General features: G+C 34.9%; 1 protein-coding gene across 7 annotated transcripts in view; it reads left to right on the forward strand.

Annotated features, from left to right (window-relative positions):
* Window positions 1-16,838, forward strand: part of LOC126701526 (probable cyclic nucleotide-gated ion channel 20, chloroplastic) — a 51,149-nt gene extending 34,311 nt beyond the window's left edge. For 4 of the 7 annotated variants that reach the window (XM_050399673.1, XM_050399672.1, XM_050399671.1 and 1 more), the window contains 5 exons: window positions 4,789-4,866; window positions 6,790-6,919; window positions 15,742-15,988; window positions 16,080-16,242; window positions 16,443-16,838. In XM_050399673.1, the coding sequence (XP_050255630.1) occupies window positions 4,789-4,866; window positions 6,790-6,919; window positions 15,742-15,988; window positions 16,080-16,242; window positions 16,443-16,563 (739 nt within the window). In that variant the 3' untranslated portion in view covers window positions 16,564-16,838. Of the gene's footprint in view, window positions 1-4,788; window positions 4,867-6,789; window positions 6,920-15,741; window positions 15,989-16,079; window positions 16,371-16,442 lie in introns of those variants that run through there. The other 3 variants (XR_007647387.1, XR_007647388.1, XM_050399675.1) reach the window with 3 other exon arrangements.
* The last annotated feature ends 2,346 nt before the right edge of the window (window positions 16,839-19,184 follow it).

Genomic DNA, 19,184 nt, shown 5'->3' on the forward strand with positions numbered 1-19,184 from the left:
AGAATTGAGTGATGGACTAGGTTGAAGAATCAAGTGTGGCTGGAACTATTTGTGTATGTGTGTGTGTGAGAGAGAGAGAGAGAGAGAGTATATTGAACTAAATTGGTTTACCCTTTCTCTTTGGCAATTCAATGGACTGTCATCACTCTCAGAGGGAAAAGTATGAATACGGAACCTCCTCTGCCATTCGGATCAAAGAATGTATGGAGGACAGAGGATTTAAAATTTCAGAAACCACATGATTATATAGCCAGAGTGAATATGTGTCTCTTCAATGGCATGAATGCCTTTCTTCTTGGAGCAACCCAAACCTTAGCCCTTTCTCTAGTCAGAGACTTTTAAAACTTAGGCAAAACCTGAAGTTCACCCTTTAAGTTTGGGCATTGTCATGGCTTCAAAAAATTACAAAACAATCACCACAATAATTAGGAGAGAGGTGAGTCAATCCATGTAATCGTCGGACTTTGGTGACCATATGTCAGCACCCTCTTTCATTTGACAATGAGCTCCAAAAGTTTTTTATAGGGAATTCTAGGGTTGGATCGGTTGCTCTAATGCCAAGTTTAGTATTAAACTTTGAAATATTAGGGTTAGGTGAGAAGAGAGAGAGAAGAATGAAAGGAAAGAAAGATTAGAAAATAGGTTTAGGGCTTATTGGCTTATTCTCCTGGTATGAAATATATATATATATATATATATAAACTGAAGTATAGTATTTATTGTTGTTAGGTTTTTATTGAGCCACATTAGCATCCATGTCATTATTTTTTTTTCCATTAATAAACAAAATTATTTTACTTCCATTCTTTTTCTATTAGTCTTTTAATGTTTTCACAGTTTTCACTTAAGCTTTTATAACACCTATGATTCTCTATCTTCATTGTTTTCAACTTTCCATGTAAGCTCTTTAATGCCTCAGACTCTCCCTCTCCTCCTTGCCTCTTCCTCTCCTCATTGAACCCAACCAATTCATACCTGTTTAGTTGTCACCACCCCTATAAAATCAAAGAGATGATATATAAACCATTAGATGTCCTCTGTCTCTGTTATCCAGAAGGGGAATTGACGCAGGACAACCATAACAAAACTGAAACAACAATAAAATAAAAGGATATGACCTAGAAGTCAGCACTTAAGCCTTGCTTGGAGTTAACACCAAGCGGGGAAACCACTAGGAGTCAGCACCTAGGGTAGACTTGGAGTCAGCACCTAGGGTAGACTTGGAGTCAGCATTAGACCAAAGAGAGACCAAACGACCATTTTTTTCATTCATCAAAATATCAACTATCTCTCAAGGAATACAATAGGTTGCTTATAAAGGATTGCTAAACCCTAATTCTAATTGGCTAGGAAATCCTAATTGCCTTATTACAAAAATGACCTTGCTTCTAAATTAAAATACTAATAGCTCAATAAACTAATAGGACCTAAAGCATAAAAATATAATTGGCTTGCAAACATAAATAATACTAAATAATAATCTTCTTGCGTCTCTCGCTTCAGGAATAGTTTTGGATTTAACTCTTGCTAGAAATGAGCTACTTTTAGAGCAGCAAGCCTATATTCTTGAATGGGGATATTGCTTTGTTTCTTAAAACCATATGGTATGTCAAGCGTGTTTTATATATTGGAGTATTATGTGTTTTTTTGTTTTGTTTTTATGTCTCTTTTACAATGAATTGTTGCCAAGCAAAGTGGTTTGCTCTTTGTTTTGATGCTGAAGGTAATCCCTATATTTGCAGTTCTATGTTTTCATGTTTTTGATAAAATGACTATAAGAAGGTTAAAAAAAATGGTCATGTTCGTGTAGAAGAACAAATATTGAAAAAACCATTATATTAGTAAACTTCATTCATAAATGGGTTTTCAACACTTAGAATAAAAATCATAAGTTGTGTTTCATTGGATTTATTGCAGCAATGAAGGTAGTAAAAAGAATATTTGGCAACGAGAATTTTGATTTACCATCCTTTTCTCCATTAACATGTTGGTACCTCACTTTTGCAACCATTGACATCCTAAACATCTGGTTCCATAAAAGATTACATTATCTCCAAAGCTGAGCCAAAATTCTTCTCCAATTAGCTCCAATGAAAAGAAAGCAAAGAACCAATCTTTGATCGAAAATTCAAATGTTCTATCAATTGTGTTTTTTTTTTTCTTTTTTTCTTTCTTCCTTTACCACTTGGATTTCAAAAGTTGATATAAAGAACAAAGATTTGCATAATGTATACTTCATATTGGGATGCATTGCACCAAAAAATGACAAGACATATAATATACTTAGAGCATCAGTATCAACTGTTGCAAAAAAATTCTATTGTAACACATCAAAAATTAGTTTTGCTACTTTAATATAGCATTTGACAACACATTACATCGCATGTTCTAATTTCATGTCCTATTTCTAAGATGAAGATAGTGGGACAGAAGAATTGGTAGCAAGTGTATTTGGGATTTGAGATTTTGAGACTTTAGAAAGAGAGAAAAAATGTTTCAGAGTTTGGTTTGAGAGAGAGAGAGAGAGAGAGAGAGAGGAGGGAAAAAAAACATTTTTAGTTTTAGCATTTGGTATGCTAAAAATTTTGGCGTTTAAAACATCTCATGTAGCTTGTTTTTTGGTGTTTGGTATGCTAAATGCTAAAAAGTTAGCATTTAGCACACTTGGTGCTAGTGCTCTTATATTACAAATAATATTTATTTTCATTATCCATGTCATCTTTGCCAAAATAGAATAAATTATCTAAAAATTGTGACTCTGATACATAATAATCAAAGTCCTTTCTAAAACTGTTCACTAAATATATAAATCATCAAACACTATAAGAATGACTATTTGATTTTTGTTTGCCTATAGGTAATAGAAATATATGACTATATGAATATATTCTCTATTGTTTTAATTACTTTTGTTAGACTTATGGTTAAATGATTAAATTTATCATTTCTTAATAGTTTAAGCTTTTGGGACAATTGGTAATTTAACATGGTATCAGAGCAGGAGATCCTAAATTTGATCCCTGGTTTTCCTCTACCTCTCATTTAAAATGTTAAATTCTTATTTGTTAGGTCTCCACTAATTAAGGGGAAGTTTAGGCCCACAAGTGAGAAAGAGTGTTAGACTTATAGTTAAGTGATTAAACTCATCATTTCTTAATAGTTTAAGTTTTTGGGACAGTCGGTAATTTAACAACTTTAAATGACAATCAATTTCCTCCTCCATTTCCTATAAAAAAAAAAAAAAAAAAAAAAGTCCTCCATTATATTAGAAAAAAGACTCTTTAGGTTTTTATCATTTTTTATTAATTATTATCAATAGATCACGTTAATCATTCAAATAATAGTTACATTCAACCGCACAAAAACTTATATTTAGGTTTGTCTTCTTTTCATTTTTCTACTTTATTATTGTCAATTTGAATTCATTATTTTTGTAAAAACCATATTTACTCTACACTATATTTAATTATGAAGTTTCTAGGGTATGTCATATATTTGATGGTTGATTTAAATGATTTATTAACAAAATTTTGTTAGAATAATTTGATAAGTTATGTTATATATCTTTGGTTATTTGTTTTTTAGTAATGGTAGTTTATTAACTTATGTGGTAAGAATTTTCTTTTGGTGATTCGCAAAATGATCCTGAATGAATTATTGTTATAAAATTCTACTTTCAAATAAGTTTAACCACAAAATGATCATTAATAATATTCCTATGCATTGCATGGGTTTGTGAATAGTTATTACAATAATATTTTTGAGCTAAAAAGGTTAAAACCTTGTTCTCCCAATTTTCAGTAAGTCTGCTAGTATAACTAATGCTAGAGTTTAATTGGTAGTACTTTAGCCATTGCAGCAATATCCAAAGATCATGAGTGCAAAAGTTTGATCATTTTTATGATTATGTTTCTTTCACTTTTTGGGTCTACGAGGATACCTATCTAAAGGTGTGAAGACCTCCAAAGGGAATAAAATTGTGCTTAGGTGTCGATTCTGATTAATTTCTTCATTTCCTTCTTTTGATTACCGGCAACCTTTTCTCTACCCTGCTGGTTATGAATATAGTATGAATTGGTAAATTCCTTAAATCCATCGGTAAATTATTGTTAGTGATAAATTATTGATTGTCTCAAAAGTTTAAACTATTAAGAAATGGTGAATTTATCATTTAATCTTAATTATAACATTTTCACTCACGTGTGGGCCCAAACTCCTCTCAATAAGTGACACCTAACACGTGAGATTTTTAGCATTTTAAATGGAAGGTAGAGTGGAGACATAGATCAAATTCAAGACCTCCTGCTCTAATACCATCATAAATTACCTATTGTCCTAAAAACTTAAATTGTTGGAAAATTGTGAATTTAATCTCTTAACCATAATTCTAACAGTTAGAAACAATCAGTTTTATATTTCTATAATGTCCTGACTGCTGGACTATCCATCTCATTGCATCAGGTTTATAGTGTTGCAAGAGATTAAAGCACACAATACACTTTCTCAGATGCTCAAACAGGACATACATTCTTCCATTTGTTTCTATGTTCTAGAGTTGAATTTACATGTAATAAACGGATAATAGCTGTCACCCAGTAAATAATCCAAATTCTTTCAATTATAGACATCTATGTTTAGGGTCTCATTTATACTTTTCAATAAATCCAACTGAAATTAAAAAAATAGATAATAATTGATTTACTTTTGGAATTTATCAATATTCCACCAAAGTTTTGAACTTTTTTGATTGGTTTCATTTATTTATTTCATCTGGTGGTCTTCCCCTAGGAGGTTAGAAATGTCTTTGAGACGTCGTGATGTTGAGCAATGGATGAGCCATCGACGCTTGCCAGAAGAACTAAGAAGGTATTCCATTCCCGTCATTTGTTTACATTATTTATTTATTTTCTATCAGTTCATTTGTTTACATTCTTGTTGGAATTTTATATAGGTTTATTTATTTATTTTTTAATACTAAGTGAAGAAGGAGATAAGTGAATGAAGCTTATGGTGTTAGTCCAAGCTCACCTCAAACGGAATACAATTATTTGAGGTTTTTGTTTTCTCATTGTTAAATTAAATATTTGAGTGCCCTATGACTTGGACTAATTCTGTCAGAAATATCTTGATTCTTGACAGTATGGATCTCTGAAACTTTTAATTACCTTTCAAAAGTTTTTGTGGTAGGCCATTGCCAGAGATTTACATAAATACTCTTTGTACAGAGTAATCTCTCTAGCAGTTTTCAATCTCAAATTTTGTCAAAAATTTCTCATGCTTTAGTCTTGCTCCAAAACTACACATTTTAAGAGAAGACGAGAAAGTGATTTAGGTTTAAAATGACCGAGGATGTCATTAGCATAGCCATTTCACCGGCTCCATTCTTTTCTTTCCTGTTGTCCAGTCTTCTCTCTTTTATTCTCTCTCTCTCTCTCTTCCTCTCTATCCATGCTCTCTCTAATTTATGATCTATATCAAGAGAGCTTGTGATACATGTTAGGTGCGTGCCAAGAGGGTAGTATATGTATCATAAGAATACTCATATTGGATTAGAAACACCCATGTTCTCTAAAACTAAAGGCATTTTAGTATTTTTGTAATGATAAGCAAGTGTTAGAAAGGGCAATTTCTACCCCTTCTCTCTCTTGATCTCTGTTATAGTACATCCATGGAAACCAATAAAATAGTGATAAACATTGCAAGATGAGTATCTCAAGTTTACTTAATAGGAACATAAGCAAATTAAATTGAGAAAGAGACCTAACTTATTTGATAATTTTTTGCTAAACCAGGCAGACTTGGAAAATATATTATGAGGAAAAACTGAAGGAAAATGGCCATCATTTGCACAAGCCCAACTCTCATCACAGCCCTTCACTTGGATCTTCTTATATTAGGGATTCACTATAGTCAAAGAAAACTAAATGTTTTTTATACTTTTTTCTACTGTTAGTCACCTCTCAAACAGCTCAAATCTGTAGGCCAAGAATCATCCAGTTACCAAATTAAAATCTGGATACCATGCATTTGAAGTTGATGCACACCAATTCACACCAAAAGCATGTACGAAATTTTTATTGCCTAGCATAGCACCTTCATTGAAGATGAGATGGTCAAATAATAAATCATGAAGGAGAGATAGTGAGAATTCAAGCTTTGTATCAGTCAAAGGTTGCTCACTGTTACAAGCGTGAATGATGGCTGCAATTTGGTTTTTGTATCAGTCAAAAGCTTACTCACCATTAAGGTTACTCTTTTTTTCTTTTTCTTTTTCTTTTTTGAGGGAGATGGATAGGTAGGATAGATTTTTCAGGGTGATGGGTGGATAGGTTCAGGCATCAAAAGATATTATTACCCTTATTTTGATCAGGTATTTTCTGAGAGCTGGAAAAGGAAAATTATGTGAATTTCTTTTGTCTATACTCTGTTCATTGTGGGTTCTCTGTCTCTTCAGTTTGGTAAGTTACATGCCCACTCAAGTGAATTTAGAACTCTTGACTTCATCTCCACCTTGTTCTTACAAGGAAAGGAAACGCTATTTGAGCTTGAGCTTATTAGCTTCCTTCCTTTTGGATAATAAAATAGTTTTGATTGATTGAGATGCTAGTTTGAATGCTTAAAGTGTGTATTGAACCACTCCTATGCGTTTGTGTGTGTCTATACATGTAGGTATGTTCAAATATTTGAAGCCAATGCAGATAACATGTGCATGAAGGATTTCACATTCCCAAATTGCCTTTTGATGCGGGATTTATTGGCAATCTTACCCATATAATTGGCTTAATGTAGGCAAGTACGGCATGCTGAACGGTATAATTGGGCTGCTACTAGAGGTGTAAATGAAGAAATGCTTTTGGAGAATTTGCCCGAAGACCTTCAGAGAGATATAAGACGCCATCTCTGCAAATTTGTTAAGAAAGTAAGCTTCAAAATGTCTGAGCTTCATTACATGAATTTTCTAATATTGTATTTTTATTAATTAATCTTAGAATAAATCTTGTAGCTTTGATCCTTAATCCTATGTTTGATTATTAAAAAGTAGATTTCCTTGGAGGATCTTTTGGAAAAATTGATTATTATGTTCTTTATGCAGACAAAAAAAATCATGAGACCATAACAACAAAACCCTCATCTCAAAATCTCCCCAAAACATCAAATTCCTCAACAACCACTGGACAAACCCATTTCTCTAACCATACTACCTTTAAACATTTTAATCAGACCTCGTCAAAGATTCCAAAGCAATAGAAACTTAAAATGTTCAACCTGATCTCCAAGCTATACACTTAATTTTGCCCACGCCATGACTCTGATAATCTTGAACAACAAAGTGAGCATGCTTGAAAGATAAAAAAAATCCATCCACAAATATCCAAACTGATCCATGCTGCAAAAGCTGCATTAAACTGAGGTTGAAAATGCTAGAGCACAGAATCATCTCTCAAAAACTTTCAAGCCTTGCTAATTTCATTGGAGAATTACAAGGGAATATTCAAATGATCAATGGGGAATCGGGAACGATTGCTATTATAGTCAAAGACATTTGTCTATTCTCCCAGCTATTAGAAAAAAGGAGAAATAGAAGCAAATAGAGTCCCAGATAAAGTTTCTAGAAGATTTTAAATTTTAGAAGAAAAAAAAAAAAAACTGTGTTTAAGATAATATGGTTTACCCTAATGTTGGTTTTATTATACTTGGATAATAATATGCAAGTTAAAATTATACACTTAAAAGGGAAAATTTTGACTATTGATAATTTACACAAGAAGAAAGTGTGGTTTCTAGATTGGTTTTACATGTGTAAAAGTAGTGGGGAAATAGTAGACCATCTTTTACTGTCATATTGCATTTTAGCTATGGTCTATGGGGATCACCTTGTTTGGTATCTATCGGGTAATGTCAAAGGCTGTGGTTGAGATTCTAGCATGTTGGCAAGAAGATTTTGGTCGTCATTGCAATGGTGTCATCTATATGGCTGTCCCTCATTGCTTGATGTGGTGCATTTGGCGAGAGAAAAACAATCGGTGCTTTGAGGATTATGAAAGGACAGTAGTTGATCTAAAACTGTTCTTTTTTAGAACACTATCCGATTGGATGTCTATCATAGGAAGCTACTCTATTTATTTAATTTATGATTTGATGAATGTAATTGTTAATGGGCATAAAGCTTAGGGTAAAACAGTAATATCATTGTACTCCCTTTATATATAAATAATATTTTATGTGTTAGAGTTAACTAATCAACCCTGAACACTTTTACTCAGATAACATGGTATCACCCAACCCCTTGCCGTTAACCCCACCGACCCCAACCCATCACTATTCCGCAGCTGGTGACCAGAATCGTTGACTTCATTGATTTGAGCTCTGACAACCCTAACAAGCCAAGATTTGCTGGCCCGAGGCATTGCCTAGCGCCGGTGACTGAATCTTGGGCCTCACTACACTACACTAGATTGACGTTGCTTGACTACAATTCCGTCACGATTCTAGTCTTCCTCCTCCAGAGACCCATCATAGCCTTTGAGCCAACGCACCTACTCTCGCGTCGTCGCTGGATTTTCAGTCTAGGGTTTCATCCACTCATTGTTATGGTTTGAATTGTTATGATTTTATTAGTTTAGTTTGTTTCTATTTTCTGATTGGGCAGCCTTGAGTTGATTTGTTGTGCTGGAACTGTGTTTGGTTGATATCTAGTGGTGGATTGGGTAAATTGGTGTTGGTATGGATTGTTTGAGTGGCTGTGATGAATGGTAGGGTTGATATTTGAATGGTATCTTGTTGTTGGATTTGCTTCCTTGTTGGACCAGTTTGGTGTGATTTTTGATAGATGTGTTGATGTTGGATTTGCTGACTTGTTGGAACAGATTGGTGTTGAGAGTTTAATTGTAGTTAGCGAGGTTTCTGTCCACAGGTCCAATAGTTTTTTATTTGTTTATTGTGAGTTTGTTGATTAGGTTGCTGCTATGGAGTTCAAAAATATTGTTCAACCCACTAATTATTTATTGTCTTGGGACATGTTATTTATTACTTCCATTCGTCTTAATGGAGGTAATTACGCTCAGTGGGCCAGGTCAGTTGAAGTGCTTCTTCTTGGTAGAAAGAAGTTCGATTACTTGATTAATGAACCCCTTGCGTCTATAGACTCTAAATATGCTAATTGGAGAGCCAAAGATGCACAAATTAGGAGTTGCTTGTGGAATAGCATGGAGTTTAAGATCAGTTGTAGTTTGGTTTTCTTACCTACTACTAAATTGTTTGGGAACAGGCTAAGGAACTTTAATTTGGTGTTAACAATTTGAAGTGAGTTTATGATTTTCATCAAGCTTATTTCTCCCCGACTCTCAGTGATTTGTCTTTGGAAGACTGTTATAACAAGTTTTAAGGGTATATGTGTAGAACTCAATATTTACCAACCCATCTCCTTTGATATTAAAACTATGAAGAAACAGCAATATTATATGCATGTTGCTTGCTTTCTCTCTAGCTTACCTATGACTTTGGATCTGGTGAAATCACAACTTTTGGCCAGTAAAGACCTCCCTTCATTGAGTGAAGTTTTTGGTAGACTTAGGCATGCCACTTTTTTTGACTATAGTACTGCTACATTACCTTCTTGCGATAAATCTGCTTTTGTCACTTCAATGGGGAGTGGTAGAGGTGGTCATGCAGGCCAAGGTGTGGGGGTCGAGGCCGTGGAGGTCGTGAGCAAGGGGAGAAGGTTGTGATAGAGAATGTGGCCTTCTCAAGTGCACTTATTGTCTTGGTGAGAATCAGAACCCACTTTAGAGTCACTTCCACCAACATCCAGAGTAGTATCTATCCCCAAGGAAGAGTACAATTGCCTCATGCCTATGGATTCTAATTCTGTTGGGTCTAACTCTAGAACTACTTTCACCTCAGCCATTAAAGTTTGACAAATGGCTCAGCCACTAAAGTTTCAGGTTTGGGCACGACCAAAATCAGTCCTAATCTTTCTTTCTCTTCTGTCTTATATATTCCTGACTTTCCTTTTAATCTTTTGTCTATTAGTAAGCTTACTAAACTTCTGAATTGCGCTGTTAGTTTTTTATCCACTCATTGTATCTTATAGGATCTCAAGACGGGGAAGATTGTTGATGGAGGGCATGAAGGCGATTGACTCTACTAATTGGACCGGCATGGTTCTTCCAAACTCATAGGGAAACAATCAATTAGCCACAACAAGAGAAATGAATTAAAAAGAAGAGGATTTAAGAATGTCTAAAGAAATTCCCCATACACAACACAAAACTCTGTTTTGGATAGAAACAGTAAAATAGCCATTCCCTTCAATTCTCCTTCTAACTTCTCATTTGATCAAGGGAAGAATATTTTCTTCAACATAAATTCTCCCTTGATGTAACACACCATTTCTCTGCTACCATATGTGATATACAGTAGACCATAAGGCTAAGCGGAATATATTGAATCTAAGGCTCTTACCTTTGGCATGTATTTCACCCCAAGCCATGATCTCATCCCAACAAAAGCTTGGATGCTTCACCAATCTCCAACTCATGGGAGTCCTCCATAATCTCCTAGAGAAAGAGAATTCAATTTTCAATTTTATTTCTTCATGGTACCCATTTAGTATCTCCATTAAAGCCTTGTTTAAGCATTCTTTCCTTGGTTGACAATCTATTCAACACGTCCAACCAACCAATGAAGGCATGCTTGGGTATGGCTCTTGAATTTTCAATCTCCACCAGCTAACCTCAGCTTTTTTCTCTCTAATGGCCTCCAAAGATTCTGCACAAGAGTAAGAACCGGATTTGGAAGGGATCCAGATTGGTCTATCTTCCACAACTAAATCAACAAGTCTCAGTTTGCTTTGGATTGAGACTAGGTTTTAGGATCTAGCTGGTGACCAAATCCAATTACCCTTTTGCTTTGGATAGAGAATAGGTTATAGGATCTAGCTGGTGCCCAAATCCAACTACCCTCTTGCAACACACTGTACAAAAGAGCATTAGAAGAGCTGACTGCATCATACATTATTTTGTGGCCATATTTCAAGGACCAGACACCATCTGGATGCCACCAATCATGCCAAAGATGGATATTCCTACTTGAAGACACATCAAATCTAATGACGGGCCTAGCAATCTCCTTGAGCTTCTAGATTTCCTCAAGTATAACTTATGCCCTTCTTTCAATTCGACTCACATATTCCTTCGCTCCCTATTGTCATTTGGTTGATAGACCCCAGAGAACGTTCATTCGAAATGTTCTTCTAAGCTTCAAATGAGACATGATACTGAATAAAACCTAATGTAGCAATCTACTTTTCCACTACTCTCATCTCACATCAACCATATCCCCTTGCCAATTGCACAACTTGAAGAACCTCCCACTACACATAGGGACCTTGCCAAATGCTCTTAGCAATTCCATGAATCATAGATTTAACCTTTGAATACACACAACCTTCCAACCATGCAAACAATTTTGATAACTTCCCTTATTTATGGGGTTTGTTAGCAGCCCTACAAGCTACAACAATCTTTTATTTCAGTTGCTTACTAGCCTCTTTTCTCGTTGCATCATAATTAAAGGAAGACTCTAGGTTCTTAATCTCCGTCACACCTTTTACTGAAGAGCGTGAGCACTTCTCACCATCTGTTCTCAATATTAACTCACGAACAAATGTATAGCTTTAGATCCTTAAAGTCCTTTGTCAAAACTCTCTATGATTCTTTGGACCCTTGAATTTAACATATCTTTCTTGCTGAAACCTCCCATAGCTTCCCTCTCTTGCATTATCAATTATTGTGATGTGATTGCTTACAATGTGACTACAATCATAATCCCCTTCTTTCTGAAAATTGGCTCCTCATCACTATTAGCATAGCTATCACCTGGGTCCTTCCCAAGCACCAATTGGAGTTCAATTTCATCCAAGAGTGTCATTAGCTCTCAATAGACTAGAAGCTAGCCAGAGTTTGTCCCTCGGGCTAGACTTCCTCTTCTCTTTCACTTTGCTTGGTATTGTGCAAGTTTGTATTCCTATTGAGTTCAACCTTTGACGCCCATTGCATCATATAATTTGGCCATGCATCATTAGGGAATATGTTTGGGCATGCATATTGAATTTCCAGCACTTTCGGTATAGATTTGCATTAGTAGTTTCATCTGGTTCCTCTTAGTCTTGGAGTACTATCATCTATGTCATTACTCAAGCTCAATCCAATCTCTAGAGTTTGTCGAATTGAGTCTTATGTAATCTTATGCATTCATAAATAATAATATTGGGTATACATACGTAAGACAACGTTGTTTGTCTCATGTCATGAGAGCTTTAGTTTGGTCACTTAACTGGAGTTCCATTTGATTATGCCCATTAGAGCTATGGGCTTTCTGCCCTGGGTCCTCTTGTGTCAACTGGAATCCACCATGTTATGATTTTGGGCTTATTTGACTTGTACCAATTGTTGTATGCATCATTTTAAATTGAAGTCCAGCTCATAATTAGTTTCTCCTAAAATTATTAAATCACATTGAACTCTCTTCGGACAAAGTTTGGCTTTAAACTGGTTTGAAACTATTTTTTCTAGCCCATTATGTGTCGAATTATAAAACTGTCCATGTGTACTATTTAAACAAGTCACATGACTCATTAAAAAAGTCATGTGACTAAAATTACACATGGATGATCTCCTCAATTGTCACATAATAGATTAAAGCAAGATAACTCTGAATTGGTTTGGAGCCAAACTTTTTCCTCTTTTTGCCATTCTATTGGTCTAGAAAACATCTCAATCAACTTTTTTTTTTTGAGAATCGCATCTCAATCGACTTAAGTTGCTTGATTGGTTTTCACTTCTTCTATGTGATCATTAACGATACACTTCAATACCACCAACCCAGTCCATAATGACCTAGTGATTCTATTTCCCATTATCTTGAATATTTTGAAAGGGCCTGCTCTACCAACTTCATAGCACGAAGTCCAAATGTCTTTTGGTCAATTCTAAGAAATACTTGACCCCACATCATCAATCAAAACTTCCCTCTCTATTATTGGAATCTTTTCATATGATAAACTATTACAGTTAATGTGAACTGCACCCAGTTCTTGCCAAAAGTCAAAACCATATCTCCATTAAACAACACCCCCCCCCCCCCCCCCCCAAAAAATCAGGGGTAAAGTAAGGTTAACCATGAGAAAATCTATACTAGAAAATCAAAAAATTTTAATGGCTTCCTTGTTTTGTTCAATTCATATATTATATATTTTTTCTTTTTTGTATTCCTTTTCTTTCAAATTATCAGTTTTCAAGAAGAATTATAAGTGGTCAGTCCAAGTGACAGTATTAAAACTTTTTTTGATAAGTAATAAGTTTATTGATATAAAAAAGGGGAGCACCCTAGTACACAGGGAGTGTACAAGGGGTCAAACAATCAAGAACAAAAGTAACAAGAATCTAGGAAATCAAGAAAAGATAAAAATGATGGGTTCCGCAATGCAGCCAACCAATTCATTAAAGTTCTAAAGAAAAATAGCTTCAAGTCTGATATTGATCTCTCCTTATCTTCAAAACACCTACTATTTCTCTCTCCAAAGACACCTCAATAAGTAATGGGGAACAATCAACCATATATACCCATTTCGATGACAACCAAATCTACCTTGCCAACATGCTAAAAGCCCCACTACAGATTGCGGTATAACCCAGCTCACTCCAAACAATCTGAACACCATTGCCCACATATCCATTGCAACCGGACAATGAAGAAAAAGATGATCAACTGATTCACCATTACACTTGCACATGTAGCACCAATCCAATATCTAAACCTTCATTTTTCGTAAATTGTCAATCGTTAAGCACTTCCCCAAATCAGCAATCCAAACAAAGAAAGTTACTCGAGAAGGAATATTTTGTTTCCAAATACTTTTCCAAGGAAAGCAATAGTCATTAGAGCCCACTAAGAGACTATAATAGTCTTTAACCAGGAAGCCCTTTTCTCTATCAAGTTTCCAGCACATCTTATCCTCACCAAACCCTTTCACCGAAGCACCATAAATGGTATCCATGAAACCAGCTAGTGCCTCTAATTCCCGAGCATGCAAACCCCTAAAGAAACTTACATCCCAAAAAAGGACTCCATTATCAAGTTTCATAAGCTCAGCCACACTAACCTCCTTGTCTCGGCAAAGTCTAAACAATTCAGGATTGCTAATTGCAAGAGAAGTCTCACCACACCAATGGTCTTGCCAAAATTTCACCCTAAACCCATCCTCAATATCGTATAGAATGTGGCGAGAAAAAGAAGGCCATCCCCTACTAATATATTTCCACAAGCCAACGCCATATGGACCATTAGGAGCAGTTTGTTTGTATGCTTCTTGCTGCTACCTGTTGTGTGAACACTAGTTGAAGTCTCCTTGGGACTGAATTTTATGGTTCCATTAACCAATTGTCCCCTTTTAGTTTAGTTGTTATTCTGAAAATCAGTTCTCATCCTTTCTACTCAAGAGTAAGTCTACTACCACAACAATTTCCACAACTTGCCTATGTGGCGAGTTGTTAGAAGTGGAAAAATAATAGTGGTTCCACAATTCCACTACTCATAAATCGCCACGTGAATAAGTTGTGGCAAAGTTGTGGCAAAGTTGTGGAAATGATTGTGGTATCAGACTTACTCTTCTACTCAATCCAGGAAAGATTTGTCTTGCATGTTCAAGCTTCAAAAAGTTCAAAGTTTTAGAAAGAGGAAAACCTACAAAAATACTTAGAGATTTAGAGAAACCCTCAATTTTGTGCTTTCTAATATCAAACCCTAAAACTTTGACCTTATTAGAATTGTCATGTGGACAGAATTAAAATAACCACAACCCTAAAGAGAAATGACCAAAAAATCTATTAACATAAGAAGGGGCAAGAGGGGTCTTGCATAAGTACCCTAATTTCCCACTACTAATTTGTTACTTCTTAAGGGTGGCAATTTGTGTTTGTGTGTCGGGTTCGTGTCGTGTCAACTTATGAGTATCCGACTATATGGGTAAACACTAATTCGACATGTTTATTAAATAGGTCAAGATTTCTCAACCCTAACACAACTCATTTATTAAACGAGTTAATCGTGTCGACCTGTTTATCAGATTTTATCAAAATGAAAAAAAAAAAAAAATTATGAAAAAACAAGCAAATAAATATTTTTAATATAAAATTCAAAACTAAGGAGTAATTGCATCACAAATAATCATTCAAAACTAAAGCATATCTCAATATCACAAATAATTAATCATAATATGTCAAAGAAAATAAATTACAACAACTAATAAGTTTATATACTTAGGGTTTGAAGGGTATATTAGTAAAATGTCATTTAATTAAATAGGTTAAACGGGTTTCATATGTTGAACACTAACCCAACCTGTTTATTAAATGGGTTAGTCGTGTTAACCCGAATATGACACGAACCCATTAAGGCTCAACCCGTAACTTGTTAGTTTTGTGTCGTGTTGTGTCGGGTTCGCGGGTCGTGTTTAATTTTGCCATCCTTTATTACTTCCCAATTCTTTTTTGGTTATTATTGGCTTTTAGGGCTCAGGTATTGATTTTTATTTTTATTTTTATTTTTTTCCTTGATTTGCTGCTTAGAGAAAATCCATCTTCACAGACTAACATGTTTAAGTTGAGCCCATCAAACTAATGCATGCTTAAGTTAAACCTGTTTCTATGCACGTTGTGAGGATTTAAAAATATACTGCAGGTTCGGATATTTGCCCTGATGGATGATCCTATCCTAGATGCCATTTGTGAGAGACTAAGACAAAAGATATACATCAAAGGAAGCAGAATTTTGTATCATGGTGGCCTGGTTGAGAAGATGGTTTTCATTGTACGCGGAAAAGCAGAGAGCAAAGGAGAAGATGGTATTGTAGTTCCCTTGTCTGAAGGGGATGTTTGTGGTGAGGAACTTCTAACTTGGTGTCTCGAGCATTCTTCAATAAGCAAAGGTATAAGGTTAATCATTAACTAACTGTATAATTTTCAAATAACTGTATCTAAAAGATAGCACTATATTTTGCCAACATTTTTCTATTGCAGATGGAAGAAAAATAAGGATTCCTGGACAGAGATTGCTTAGCAATAGGACGGTAACGTGCTTAACAAATATTGAAGCATTTTCACTCCGAGCTGCAGACCTTGAGGAAGTCACCAGTCTTTTTGCAAGATTCTTGCGGAATCCACGTGTTAATGGGGCCATAAGGTTTTTTGCTGTCAACTTTTATCTGAAAGCTTGATTCAGAAGAGTACTTTGATAATACAGCTTCTCATTGGATTTCTAGGATGAATAACAAAACAGATATTGTAAAAGCAAGTGATTTTCTTAGTCATGTAGGTAGGAAAGTTCATCTGGGTTTCTTTTTAAATGCCTCCTATAATAATGTGAAATTTGCTTTATTGTAGGTATGAATCACCCTACTGGAGATCCCTTGCAGCAATCCGCATTCAGGTAGCATGGAGATACAGAAAGAAACGTCTAAATCGTGCAGATACTGCTCATTCTAATAATTCATCAAGAGTTTGATTCCAACTATTATATCATGTAAATGCACGGTTTTATGTGACTCCTTGTAGATCCTGACCATCATATGAAGCTATAAATTTTGATTTACTATTGCAGTCTTGTAATGACTTGGTCATGGTGTATGTGTGTAGTAATGTTGCCAATGACGCATTTCCAACTTTGGAAAGTAGATATTTGGCTACTAACGCTAAGAAGGTGATCTTTGCAACAATTCATTATTTGTTGGGAAGGGATTAGTCTTCTGGAATATGCAAATCGACACATTTGGTGGGTCATAGGCATTTTGTTTCATTGGTAAGCTTGCGAGTTGTGCGGATATGCGTGATCTATGGTTTGAGTTTTTGCCTTTCAGTTCTTGTGTTTATTTACATCGCTTGTTGTTTTCCTGCAAAATCCTCGAGTGTGCTGTGCTAAATCAGTTTTAGTGAGCTTGTCTGTCAGCACAAGATTTGATCTTTAAGACGACAAGATTTTACTGGTTGGGATGGTTGATTTCTTACCGCTTTGTATAGTCAATAGTCTATTCCTTCAATCTTCATCCGCCCATCATGAATTCGAATTGCTATAGTTTATAGTTCAACTTCAACACCCTAGCAACTAGAAATAATCACAAATAATTCAGCAGAAAAAAAAAAGAAAAAAAAAAGAAAAAGAAAAATACACCCATCTGTACCTCTAAAATCAAACCTCGTCTTCTATCCCAAGATTTTTCCTAAATTGTTCACTTGTGATAGTTTGTTATTGATTTGTCACTAGAACTATTTCATACTCTTGTACGAACTCCTATATATTCTCGCATAACAAATCATTGAAATATATCAAAATTCTCAAAGGCCTTCTTCTTTTATTTATTATAAACAGATCATTCTGTCTTCGAATCTAGAACCTCTACTAACCACAAGAAAGCCTTTAAATGCTTCTCTATATGCCTAACAATTTCCATTAGACAAATGGGAATGTTAGTCCTGCAAACTTGTATCTCGCATATTACAGATTAAATTACATTACATGCAAAATAAAGCTTCTTATGATTCCAAGAGGTGATTCTTGAGGCCTAACAACAACTTGAATTCATTTAATACTTAAAAGTGACTGAAGAACTATATGGGCTACTGAAAACACCATCAAGTCATGTGTAGCTGGATTCGTAAACTTTTGTAAAGACATCTATTTGCTATGACAAAGGGAAATAAGAATCTTTCAGTATTGGATAATGCATTTTTCAACAAAAATATAGGACTCAGTCTTTGTTATTCAACAAAAGACACTTACAGTGTTTTTCTCTTGGTTTCTCGATCCCCTCTTCATAAAGGGTCTCTTCCCTTATATAGTTCTCTTTAGACGATTTTGACCCTCCACTTATTGACTATCCAAGCCACTACTCGAGTGCTTGTCCCATCGGACATACTCTCAGGCCCTCTGTGTGTTGGGGTAGTAAATGCAGCACTGTTCAGGGGTCTTCTCCATATTAATACAAATAGAAAGTTAGCTGCAGAACATTCAATGCGATGGTAGCAGCTTTCTCCTTAGATATTTTAGGATTCCTCCCTATCCTGTGTTCCTGTAATGTTTATCTGTATCAACAGAACTTTCCTGGAGTGCTCCCCTGGACAGCAAACCAACTCTTCTTACTTTGGCTTTGATTAGCCGAAGAGGTATTCATCCTCGGCCCACCCTCCTGGGCTTCTATGACCAAAACTAATTTCCACAATTACTAATACGGATTCCCTTGACCATGTTTACTCCTCCTCGGACAACTTTTTGTCCTTGGATTGGACCTCAGGCCCAACATATACATAGATAGTGAGCTCCTAGGCCCAATATCCCTACAAATAAAAATGATAAACTTTAGAGATAAACAATAATTGTAATTTTTTTTTTTGAACGTGTGTTTAAAAGTGGTGTTGTGATATACAGAAAAAGTTTGGGTAGGAAAAATAAGATGAATGTGAGGGGAAAAAAATGCTAAATTTTAGGAGTTCTCTTAATTTTTTTAAACCAGGGGTGTTTTATTAGAGAAATACTATATCTACAACATTTTTCATAACAAATCATAAGTGGCATGTTGTTATTGGTTGTAATGGATGGGTAAAAAAACAATTTAAGTTGTGGATTCAAATCAGAACTAATAAAAAACTACCACCTAAGATTTGTTGTGAAAATTTTGTGGACATAGCACCTCTTGTTTTATTATGATGAAAAAGGAATTAAAAAGGCTTAATTTTAGTAAATAAAAAGATGAACGTGAAAAAAAAAAAAAAAAAAACCTAAATTTTAGGAGTTCTCTTTTTTAATTTAAGTTCATTCAATAACAAATATAAGAAATGATATTATTTAAGTTCATTCGATAACACTTTCAATTATAGGACTCAATCTTTTCTTTCAGTATTGGATAATGCATTTTTCTCAACAAAAAAAAAGTATTGGATAGTGCATAATAACTAAGCAATTAGTTAGTGAAAATCACTTATATTCAGACATCAACAACAACATACTCGTGAATGCTAAATGGGGTGTTTTTGAGATCACTGTACTATGAACTCTCTTATCCTTCTTTCCTTCTTCTTTGACATGAACACAACAAGCAATATCATTGTCACTTCGACTGCCACTGTGTTATC

Source organism: Quercus robur, chromosome 10, assembly GCF_932294415.1.
Source record: "Quercus robur chromosome 10, dhQueRobu3.1, whole genome shotgun sequence".
Classification (NCBI taxonomy): Eukaryota; Viridiplantae; Streptophyta; class Magnoliopsida; order Fagales; family Fagaceae; genus Quercus; species Quercus robur.